This window comes from Phoca vitulina, unplaced genomic scaffold (assembly GCF_004348235.1).
Source record: "Phoca vitulina isolate PV1807 unplaced genomic scaffold, GSC_HSeal_1.0 scaffold52, whole genome shotgun sequence".
Lineage (NCBI taxonomy): Eukaryota > Metazoa > Chordata > Mammalia > Carnivora > Phocidae > Phoca > Phoca vitulina.
Window position 1 is genome coordinate 8,250,315 of NW_022589755.1, and position 12,036 is coordinate 8,262,350.

General features: G+C 50.0%; 1 protein-coding gene across 4 annotated transcripts in view; it reads left to right on the top strand.

The window, feature by feature from the left end:
• The first annotated feature begins 9,128 nt into the window (after positions 1 to 9,128).
• ZC3H4 (zinc finger CCCH-type containing 4) overlaps positions 9,129 to 12,036 on the top strand; it is a 41,489-nt gene continuing 38,581 nt past the window's right edge. Inside the window, exons 1-2 of one of the 4 annotated variants that reach the window (XM_032388270.1) lie at positions 9,129 to 9,508; positions 9,632 to 9,797. In XM_032388270.1, coding sequence (XP_032244161.1) covers positions 9,637 to 9,797 — 161 coding nt within the window. In that variant the 5' untranslated portion in view covers positions 9,129 to 9,508; positions 9,632 to 9,636. Of the gene's footprint in view, positions 9,509 to 9,631; positions 9,798 to 9,918; positions 10,057 to 11,227; positions 11,290 to 12,036 lie in introns of those variants that run through there. The other 3 variants (XM_032388272.1, XM_032388271.1, XM_032388273.1) reach the window with 3 other exon arrangements.

A 12,036-nucleotide genomic window follows, 5' to 3' on the forward strand; every position in this document is an offset into this window, starting at 1 on the left:
ACATGAGGATTTGTTTTACTTTTTCCTCTATTTTTGTATATGTTTGAATTTTTCCACAATAAAAAGTTTTTTATTTTTTTTATTTTTTAAAGATTTTATTCGTTTATTTGAGAGAGAGAGAGAGCACGAGCTGGGGCAGGCGGCGGGGGGGGAAGAACGGTCAAAGGGAGAAGCAGACTTTCCATGGAGCAGGGAGCTCGACGTGGGACTCGATCCCAGGACCCCAAAGTCATGACTGGAGCCGAACAAAAGCAGATGCTTAACCGACTGAGCCACCCAGGCGTCCCTAAAAAGTTTTTTTAAAACCCTTACTTTGGGGGCGCCTGGGTGGCTCAGATGGTTGGGCGTCTGCCTTCGGCTCAGGTCGTGGTCCCAGGGTCCTGGGATCGAGCCCCGCATCGGGCTCCCTGCTCTGCAGGAAGCCTGCTTCTCCCTCTCCTGCTCCCCTGCTTGTGTTCCCTCTCTTGCTGTGTCTCTCTCTGTTAAATAAATAAATAAAAATCTTAAAAAAAAAAAACAAAACAACCTTACTTTAAGATGCCTGGGTGGCTCAGTTGGTTGGGTGTCTGCCTTCGGCTCCGGTCATGATCCCAAAGTCCTGGGATCGAGTCCAACATTGGGCTCCTTGCTTGGCGGAGAGCCTGCTTCTCCCTCTGCCTGCCGCTCCCCCTGCTTGTGCTCTCTCTCTCTCTCTAACAAATAAATGAATAAGATCTTTAAAAAAATAAACAAAACCCTCATTTTAAAGTCCTGAATCCCAAACTCTTCAACTATGCTGTGCTACTTCCTGATCCCAGGGCAAAATGCCAATGACAGGCTCAAATAACCTCTTTGTACAGGAAAAACATTTGGAAGTCTAGGATAACCATGCTGCAGAGGGTTATATCAAGTGTCTGTTGGATAAGACTTTGGAAATAAACACTTCCGCTGAGTTGTCGTATATTTTTAAGTGAAATGTGCATGTATCATAGAAATAAAAATAAAGGGAGTCAAAATATTTTGAAGGACTAAAACTGATCCTTAGCATTAAATGATTTATTAGGCCATGCCTGGGTGGCTCAGTCGTTAAGCATTTGCCTTTGGCTCAGGTCATGATCCCAGGGTCCGGAGATCAAGCCCCACATCGGGCTCCCTGCTCGGTGGGAAGCCTGCTTCTCCCTCTCCCCCTCCCCTTGCCTGTGTTCCTGCTCTCGCTGTCTCTCTCTCTATCAAATAAATAAATAAAATCTTAAAAAAAAAAATGTACTGTCTTGGGGTGCCTGGGTGGCTCAGATGGTTAGGCGTCTGCCTTTGGCTCAGGTCATGATCCCAGGGTCCTGGGATCGAGCCCCGCATAGGGCTCCCTGCTCGGCGGGAAGCCTGCTTCTCCCTCTCCCACTCCCCATGCTTGTGTTCCCTCTCTTGCTGTCTCTGTCAAATAAATAAATAAAATCTTTAATAAATAAATAAATAAAATGCTTACTTTTAAGTTACATGTATTTCTTCTTTTATGTGAAATTCAATTTAACACAAAAAGTTTAAAAACATGTATACCCCCAAATTTGAGAATATACCATTACATTAAATTTCCTCGGTAAGCTTTAGGAAAGTATAAGGGGGGAAGTGGGAAAAAGGACCCTTTTAGATGTGTAATGAGTCTAGAAGAGCAGGAGAAAATAATTTATAGGGCAGGTTGCTTGATTTTCACGGCTTTTTTCCACAAAGTGATCATTTTACAAAAGTTACTGCATACTCATAGGTCATGGATCAGGTCACTCCCTCTTCAGGGTCATTTCAAGGTCAATATATTAACTAATAAATCATTTATTTATTTTTAAAGATTCCATTTATTCATTTGACAGAGACACAACGAGAGAGGGAACACAAGCGGGGGAGTGGGAGAGGGAGGAGCAGGCTTCCCACCGAGCAGGGAGCCTGATGCAGGTCTCGATCCCCGGACCCTGGGATCATGACCTGAGCCAAAGGCAGATGCTTAATGACTGAGCCACCCAGGCGTCCCTAAAACTAACCATTTTAAAGTGAACGGGGGGGGGGGGGGGGCGCCGGGGGGGCTCAGGTTTGCGGGGGCCTCGCGTGCCCGGGTGATGCCCCCCGGGGCGTGGGATCGAGCGCCACATCAGGCTCCCTGCTCCGCGGGAAGCCTGCTTCTCCCTCTCCCACTCCTCCTGCTTGTTTTCCCTCTCTCACTGTCTCTCTCTGTCAAATAAATAAAATCTTTAAAAAATAGGGCGCCTGGGTGGCTCAGTTGGTTAGGCGACTGCCTTCGGCTCAGGTCATGATCCTGGAGTCCCAGGATCAAGTCCCGTGTCGGGCTCCCTGCTCGGCAGGGAGTCTGCTTCTCCCTCTGACCCTCCTCCCTCTCATGCCCTCTGTCTCTCATTCTCTCTCTCTCAAATAAATAAATAAAATCTTTAAAAAAAAAAAATCTTTAAAAAATAATAATAATAAAAAAATAAAGTGAACAGGGACGCTGGGTGGCTCAGTGGGTTAAGCTTCCTACTCTTGCTTTCAGCTGGGGTCATGATCTCAGGGTCCTGGGATCAAGCCCCACATTGGCTCCATGCTGGGCATGGAGCCTGCTTGGGATTATCTCTCTCCCTTTCCCTCTGCTCCTCCCCTGCTCTCTCTCTCTCAAAAAAAAAAAAAAAAAAAATTAAAGTGAACAATTTGGTGGTGTTCAGTACACTGACCAGGTTGTGTAACCACCACGTCTTTCTAGCTCCAAAACATTTTCATTACCCCGAAGATGGTAATATACATCTCATAAATTCCCAGGTCTGCCATGACTTTGCTATGCACACAATTCCAAAACTGGAAAAGTTCAGCATTACAGTTTGATATAACAGTATAAACAGCTCTTTCCATTATTTAAAAACTATCGCTAATTTTGTTCAATAGGTGATCATTCATTACCAAGGTCGTGTTGCAGGACATCCTATCATCCCCTGGTCCCTGTTCTCTGGTGCCAGTAACAACCCCCTCATTATTGTGATGCCCAAAAAAGTCCCCGCAAACTTCCAAAACGGCCTCAAGGGAGCAATACTGTCCTCTTGGGAACAAGCTGACAACCCCAAAATAAACACAAATTTCCCATGGGGCGCCTGGGTGGCTCAGTTGGTTGAGCAACTGCCTTCAGCCTAGAGTCCTGGGATTGAGTCCTACATCAGGCTCCCGGCTTAGCCAGGACCTGCTTCTCCCTCTGACCCTCTCCCCTCTCATGCTGTTTCTCACTCTCTCTCTCTCTCTCTCTCTCTCTCAAATAAATATATAAAATCTTAAAAACAAAAAACAAAAACTCCCCACAAATTTCCCACGGTGATTACCAAAATGTCCTCTAGGGGGCGACATCATTTCCTTGAGAACCGAAAGGACCAATGATCTAGCCTGGACTTCATTATCCCCAATTTCCCAATAAATCCAGGGTTGGATTAGTAAGGAAGAAAGAGGAAATAGCTATTGGGTTGGCAGTCAGCAAGATCCCACATACCATAATGCCTCTTTTCATCTCAAGAAAATACAAGGATCTGCCAAGCTTAGAGACATTTTGGAGGTCCAGAGGAAGAATTTTGGAATTTGGGGGCTATTTTCTTTCCTAAAATAAAGGGCAAATTGCTAAAACTTGCAACCTTCCTCTGCCCCCACCCCACTACTACTACACACACACACACACACACACGCTTGTGCAGAAAAAGCCACATTGTTTGGTGGCTCTCTTGGAATTTTGGAGGCAACTTGTATCACAGATGGGAGACTTGCTCTCGCTCATCAGCCAAGAAAGCTCTAAGGCTGGGGCGCCTTGGTGGCTCAGTCAGTTGGGCATCTGCCTTCAGCTCAGGTCATGATCCCGGGGTCCTGGGATCGAGCCCTGAGTCTGGCTCCCTGCTCAGCGGGGAGCCTGCTTCTTCCTCTCCCTCTCCCTCTGCCGCTCCCCCTGCTTGTACTAATAAATAAATACAATATTTATTTAAAAAAAAAGAAAGCTCTGAAGACTGCTTGGGCCCCATGAAAGGGAAGGATCTCTAGATGTATTGCCCAAGATGTATTGCAAAGGACTCTGACATGAGGTCTTCTAATCCAGCAATCCAGGGGTTCTCAAAAGTGGCAACTACACTACAATTTACGTGTCTGTTCTCCTATTGATGGGCATTTAAGTGGTTCCCACTTAGGGACTATTTTTTGATTAATGCTGCTGTGAACATTCTTGTTCATGCCTTTTTTTTTTTTTTAAGATTTTTATTTATCTGTTGAGAGAGATAATGATAGAGAGAGAGCATGAGAGGGGGGAGAGTCAGAGGGAGAAGCTGACTCCCTGCTGAGCAGGGAGCCTGATGTGGGACTCGATCCCGGGACTCCAGGATCATGACCTGAGCCGAAGGCAGTCGCCTAAACAACTGAGCCACCCAGGCGCCCGTTGTTCATGCCTTTTGGTACACATTTGTTGGATATATACTTTTGGGTGGAATTGTTAAATCACAGGGCAGGCTTATTTTCAGCTGTAGTTGATACTGCCACGCCATTTTCCCGAGCGGCTTTTTTTTTTTTTTTTTAAGTTTTTTTTTTTTCCCCTTGGGAGGGAGAGAGAGAGGATGAAGTGGAGCGGGGGAGAGGCAGACGGAGAGGGAGAAGCAGACTCTCTGCTGAGCAGGGAGCCCAATGCAGGGCTTGATCCCAGGACCCGGAGATCATGACCTGAGCCAAAGGCAGATGCTTAACCATCTGAGCCACCTAGGGGCCCCCCCTTTTGTTTATTTATTTATTTTTTAAGATCTTATTTATTCATTTGAGACACAGAGATACAGAGAGAGAGAGAGAGCGCATGAGCAGGGGGAGAGGTAGAGGGAGAGGGAGAAGCAGGCTCCCCACTGAGCAGGGAGCCCAACTCGGGGCTCGATCCCAGGACCCCGGGATCATGACCTGAACCGAACACAGATGCTCAACCATCTGAGCCATCCAGGCGCCCCAACCCCCCCTTTTTTTTAAAAAGATTTCATTTTTAAGTAATCTCTACACCCAAGGTAGGGCCTGAACTCATGACCCCAAGATCAAGAGTCAGATGCTTTTTCCACTGAGCCAGCCAGGAACTCCTTCCAAAGTGGTTCTAAGGGAGATACTCTACTCTAACACTCTATACTTCCGTACTCCGGTCACCAAATGCTTGGAGGTTTTCCCACAGCAAGCAGTTCTGCAACTGGGGGATACCAGCTGATGTTCCCCACTTCAATTCCGTTCTGATACTATCTACATGGAGTTAGCAGGAGATCCCACAGGTTAAGAGCTCGTTCTCATTAAGACTGCCCACCCCCAGCCTCAGCCTTAAATTGGAAGCCCTTCTGATTGGCTATAAATGGGAGCGTTCCTACAACCTCTTCTTCCGATTTCATTAATTTGCTAGAGTGGCTCACAGAACTCAGGAAAACAGTTTATACCTACTAGACTACCAGTTTATTAGAAAGGGTATTAAAGGATATGAATGAACTTAACTCATTCACGAGGGAACCAGCAGAAAAATAAAGCTGGTTCAAGTTGGCGATGAGAAGTGGGTATGTATAGACAACATAAAAAAGAATGCAGGAGGGGCACCTGGGTGGCTAAGCTGGTTGAGTGTCTGACTCTTGCTTTCTGCCCAGGTCATGATCCCAGGGTAATGAGAACCAGCTGTGTGTGTGTGTGTGTGTGTGTGTGTGTGTGTGTTGGGGGGGTGTCTATGCTCAGCGGGGAGTCTACTTGAGACTCTTTCTCTCCCTCTCCTTCTGCCCCTTCCCCCACTCGTGTGTGTGCATGCATGAGCGCTCTCAAATAAATAGATCTTAAAAAAAAGAGAATGCAGGAATTAGGTTGGAAAGTTTGATACAAAACTGATTAATATCATTCAAGGTTGTCTTTTCTGCCAGACAAAAACCACTTGAAACTTGAGAATCCTCCTTAACTTTGATTCAGAGTCTAGACCTTAATCAACAAATAGTAAGTCGAAGTGACATCTAGAGAGGCGCCTGGGTTGCTCAGTCAATTAAGCGTCTGCCTTTGGCTCAGGTCATGATCCCAGGGTTTTGGGATAGAGCCTGGCATCGAGCCCCGCATTGGGCTCCCTGTTCAGCAGGGAGTCTTCCTCTGCCTCTGTCCCCCCTCCCCCGCTTGTGCTCTCTGCTCTCTCTCTCTCAAATAAATAAATATTTTAAACAAATTTTTTTTTTTTTAAAGTGACCTCTAGAATGTCAGAAGGGCTTGACAGACAATGTTAGCATTCTAGTAGGACACTGAAAAGGCATGGAGAAATCTTGCCTCATGGGATTTGCTGATGTTCTCATTTTCTTTCTTTTTTTCTTTTTAAGATTTTATTTATTTATTTTTAAAGATTTCAATTATTGGGGCGCCTGGGTGGCTCAGTTGGTTAAGCCGCTGCCTTCAGCTCAGATCATGATTCCAGAGTCCTGGGATCAAGCCCCACATCGGGCTCCTTGCTCTGCGGGGAGCCTGCTTCTCCCTCTGCCTGCCGCTCCCCCTGCTTGTGCTCTCTCTCTCTCTCTCTCACTATCTCTCTGTGTCAAATAAATAAATAAAATCTTTTAAAAAAATAAAGATTTATTTATTCATGAGAGACAGAGAGGCAGAGGGAGAAGCAGGCTCCCTGCAGAGCAGGGAGCCCGATGCAAGACTCGATCCCAGGACCCTGGGATCATGACCTGAGCTGAAGGCAGATGCTTAACCAACTGAGCCACTCAGGCACCCAAGATTTTATTTATTTATTTGAGTCAGAGAGAAAGTGAGTGAGAGAGAGAGAGAGCACGCACAAGCCTGGGTGGGGGAGAGGCAAGAGGGAGAAGCCGACTCCCAGCTGAGCAGGGAGCCCAATGTGGGACTCGATCCCAGGACCCTGAGATCATGACTTGAGCCCAGGGCAGACACTTAACTGACTGAGCCACCCAAGTGCCCCTCTCATTTTCTTCATTACCTAAAAGCAGATGGCCCTCTAGAATTCTGGAATGGCCTGCTGAAGCTTCAGAGATGGCACCAGCTGGAGACCACAGCTTGAAAGGATGGGGTCCTGTCCTCCATGTGGTCTAAGGTCTCAACCAGTGTTGTTTCATCCATAACTAGAATACACGGATTCAGAAATCAAGGCACAGAAAAGGAAAGACGATTTGCGGTATTTTCTTTTCCATTCTTATAAGCCCTGCTCTACTAGCCTCGTGTTAAGGAAAACTTTTGGACAATTTAGTTAAAAGCATGTGCCAACATTTTATTTTATTTTTTTAAAGATTTATTTACGTATTTATTCGACAGTTAAAGAGAGAGCACAAGCAGGCAGAGTGGCAGGCAGAGGGAGAAGGAGAAGCAGGCTCTCCACTGAGCAGGGAGCCGGACGTGGGGCTCGATCCCGGGACCCCAGGATCATGACCTGAGCCAAAGGCAGACGCTTAACAGACTGAGCCACCCAGGCGCCCGTGCCAACATTTTATTACAATCATGCATGCAAGGGGGAAAAAAGGTCTCTTGTGGGTGAATTAGAAATTTATTCCTGGTAAGGACACTTTATGGGAGAAGAGAATGGTTAAATACCCATCATGAGATTAGAGACGAGATCCAGAAGAAAAGAAAGAAAAGATGGAAGATTATGAGTCTTGACTGGCAGGCAGTCAGCTGTCAAGTGGGTGGACCACTACTTTCCCAGAACAAATTTCATACCCTCAAAATTCATTCACAAACGGCTTCAATGTTTTTATCGGGAAAGCGAATTACCTCACTGAAGGAGGTTGTAAATTACTCTTAACAAAAAGCTTAAGTCCCAGACCAGGTTTTGGGACATTTTTTTTCTTTTTGGTAGGGTTAATATACCAGGAAATGATTTGGTGCCTTCACCTCCAGATTTCTTTCATACCGGTTGAGCTTTTTTTTTTCCCTGTTCCTGGAACCTAAATGTTCCTTGACTTGGCCAGGTCTGAAATAAGTTATTTCCTCCTCCCGGAACTTTCTCTTCTCCTTCCCATCTCAACTTGAACAACCCTGCCCTGGGCGCCCCCTCCCCTCCATATTAATAGAGGCTCCCTTTTAATGACCAGGTTGTTGGGTTTTTTTTCCCCTCCCCGGGGCATTATCGGTATTTAATTAAGCTCCAGGAAGGTAGAAACTGTTCCCAGGGTCCATCACAGAGCGTGGCACCGTACAAGGAGGTCCTAAAAGCACGGAACTAAGATCCTTGGATGCAAATAGGACTGAACGAATTTTTGCAGGAGCCAGTGGAATGCCGGCACTGATGAAAATCCTTGAGGTTCTCTTTATGGCTAATACTAATGATTTTTGAGGCAATTATTTAAACACCAGGATTCAGTCTGCATCCACTGAATGGGAGTAGTAGTTCCTCTAAGTATAGCTGCGAGGGTCAAAGGGCTTTACGTTTGCACAGTGTTTGAACCCGGTTAATAGGTCCCTCGTGCAGCATTTATCGAGAGCCTTCCCCGTACCACGCTCCAAGTTCTGAAACTTCCTGGAGGTAGTACCAAGGACCGCCCCTTTCGCACCGCCCTTGAGTGACGCCACCGACCGAGGTCTCTAATGACGTCAGCTCCGGACCGGCTCCGCTCCATCCTCCCCAACTCCGGAAATCTACAACTCACGGCACCCGGCCTCCAGCTTTCGGTTATTATTTTTCTCTTCGTAGCCCGAATCCTTTTCCTCCCATTCTCCCACCTAAAACTTTCGGCTCTTCCCGCCTTCCCTCAAGCTAGCAATATTCGGCTCTTCCCGCTTGCTCTTGGGCGAATTTCCCACTCTTTTACTCTGTCGATCGCATCCCGAGCTCCGCCCTTACGCCTTTTCCGTCTAAATCCCTCTTTCGGCTAGTTCCGCCTCCTGTTTCCATCCATCCTTTAGCCACACCCCCATCGCATCCTTCGTCTCTTTCCGCCTCCCCCCGTCTCCCGCTCAGCTGCTTTCGGCTTTTTCCGCCTTGCCTCGGCCGCACTCTCTCCCTTCGGCTCTTTCCGCCGCCCTTCGGGAGAGGGCCTATGTCCTCTCCTCCACGTGACACGGCCTCCGCCTCCGCCTCCCAGTTCCCCCTCCCACCTCGCCCTTCCTCCCGCCTCAGCCTCTCGGCTCCTCTGGGCCGAGCCGCCATTTTGTGTGAATTTCTGACAGCGGCGGGGGCCGAGCAGCCGGGGCGCCTAGGGCGGGCAGACAGACAGACAGACAGTCGGCCCGTCTCCGCGGCCCGTTTCCTCTCTCCCTAAAATCCTTTTTTTAACCCCCCCTCGCTCGCTCTCCTCTTCTCCCCTCCCCCCTCGCTTGCTCCATCGCGCGCGACCTGCGCTAATTACACCCAACCACCCACCAGTGTCCGTGTCCCCCGGGTCCCCCACCTCCGGGCCCGCGGGGGAGGTGTGTGGGGGGGCTTTCGCCCCGATGAGGGCCCCGCGCCCGTGAGCGAGTGACCCCAGGGGCGGGCTGCGGAGAAAAGCGGCGAGCGGCCCGCCGAGGCCTAGGCCGCGCGGCCTACGCGGAGGTCGGCGCAGAGGTGATTCCGAAACCGAAAAAATATATACCCATTCCTATGAGGAGCCCTCAGAGCTGAAGTGTGCCCCTCCCGCCACGCCCAAGCAGTCCTTTTTCGTGCATTAACATCCCCTCCCCCCCAAAGGAACTATGGAGGCCGCGCCCGGGACCCCCCCGCCGCCACCATCAGAGTCGCCGCCGCCGCCATCGCCGCCGCCGCCATCAACGCCTTCGCCTCCTCCGTGTTCCCCCGACGCCTGCCCGGCCACCCCGCACCTCCTCCACCACCGCCTCCCGCTCCCTGACGACAGGTCAGGCCCCCGGCCCGGCCGGGGCAGCGTCCCCGGGGGGAGGAAGAGGAGGAGGAGGAAGGGGGGCGGCCGCCATGTTGGGCCGGGCCGCGGAGGAGGAGGAGGAGGAGGAAGGGCGGGGTCGGTGGGTGTCTCTCGCTCGCTCGCTCTTTCTCGCTTGCTTTCTCTCCTGGCCTCATGCGTTTCCCCCCCCTCGCGGCGCTCGCCCGCTCTCCCTCGCTCTCGCTCTGTCTTTTTTGGGCGCCATGCTGAGGGGAAGGTGAGGAGGCGCCCCCCGGACCCCCGCGCCCGCCCGCCTGCCCTGGGGAGGGGGCGCTGAGGGGGGGCTGCGGAGGCCCACGGGGGTCCTGGCTGCCCCAGCGCCCGGAGCTGGCAGCCATGGGCCCGCCTGCCCGTCGCCTGGCTTCGGGGAAGGGGATGGGGGAGGGGCTCCCGGACCCTTTTGGTTGGGGGGGGATCTCGAGCAGTAGCCCCGCTCTTAGGGGTTTGGAGTTGGGGGTCTCCCAGCCCTTGGCAGTATCCTTTCCCCTGGGGGAGGTGTCCCCTGCCCTACTTGGAGAGGTACCCTAGTTTTCTTAGGCAGAAAGTGGGGGTTCGTTCAGTTCTTTCTCCATCCTTTTAGTGGGGGGGTCCTTTGGGTGGGGGCACTCGCACTTTTTTTTTGGCGGGAGGTGTTTCCTCGCTATACCCTAGAGGGCAAAATTGTTGGGGGGGGGCAGATCTCTAGCCCCTTTGATGGAAGCCCCTGCCTCCTTTGGGGAGAAGCCCCTTCCCCGTGTTTTTTCTTAAAGGCAGGGGTCCTCTCGTTTTTCGTAGGTAGGTGATGCGTTTTTGGCGGGTGGGGGGGGGGCTGAGGTTTGGTTTCCCTTCCTTGTAAGGGAGAGGAAGTTGGTCTCTTCTTTCTCATGGGGTTCCCTCCTCTTTCGGGCTAAAATGGGGCGCCATCCCTTCCGGGAGAGAAAACGAGGGGTTTTTTTTTTTGTGCTTTGGCAGGGGGTGAAAGGGAGCGCCCCCCCTTCCCCTTTATTAAGTGCGAAATGGGTTCGCCCCACGCCCTTCTCTGTAGGATGATAAAGGCGCCAGCCCGGCGCGTTTCAGGGCGAGGTTGGGGCCCCAGTTTTCCCTTGCTCCAGAGGGTTGGGGTGCAGGGTTTGCCCTCCCTTTCTTGGTGGGGCAGGGGAAGAGGTGTCTAGAGAGTGGATTTGGAAATGGAAGGAGGTTTTCCACCGGCAGGAAAGGCAGGCAGAGGAGGAGTGGGGGTGGGGAGGGGAAGAGATCGCGCTGGACAGATGGCTGCCCCACAGCAGCCCGGGCTGGGGAGTCGCTTGAGGACCCTCCCCTAGATAGGGGTCTCAGCTAGGGCTTCCTTGCCAGGCACGACGGCCCCTTCTCCCCACTTCCACCTCCCCTTTTCCCTTTCTCCTTCACAGACCATACTTTGCCTTTTAAAAGAAATGCCACCCACATTCAGAGACACAAGTGCAGCAGTTTGGTGAGCTTTTACAAAAAATTTTTTTTGTTTTCTGTTTTGTTCTAATTAAATGTATCGTCCTGGGAATCGCAGCCCATCGCAGCCTGCCTCCAGTTCAAGGAAATAAACAGATTAGCAAAGGTCTGTGCGCTAAGCCCACGTTGGGTTTCCGGGCCCCCTCTTGGGGGCAGGTGCATTACTCAAAGGTGCTTACACGCTTTATTCGACCTCTAAGGAGTTCTCTTATGTCAGAAGTGTATGTCTTACAATGGGTTGGGATGGTAAGTAGCCTCTTTTATTGAGTAATTCAATTATCTCCCTCTTTTTGTCCCTTTCCTGCCTGCCTTCCTCCTGCCTTTAGACCAAAGTGATGCTTGAGTAAATTTATATGTTCGAATCAGGATTCTAAACCCAGTTGAGCCCTTTAAGACTTGCACATCCTTTTGATCTTTAATTTTTTTAATTTGTCGTACACGGTTTTCCTAAAGGAAAAAAAAAGCGTTACTGTAACATGACAAAAACTTATGTAAAAGGCCCATATGTTTTCAAGCCCTTGGTACACCCTCTCCATTTCAGTCCATTGCTTTGTCTCCAGCCTTCATCTTTGAAGAAAGTGGATACTTCAGGTCCATTTGTAGGGGACGAGGTTAACTGAATTTGGTTTATGATACTTGCATTCGAGTTAAGGTCCTCCCTCCCCTCCACTCCCCACTCCCCCCCCCCCCCCAAAAGATTGTGGTTCAAGTAGATCCAATTCGCTCCTTTTAC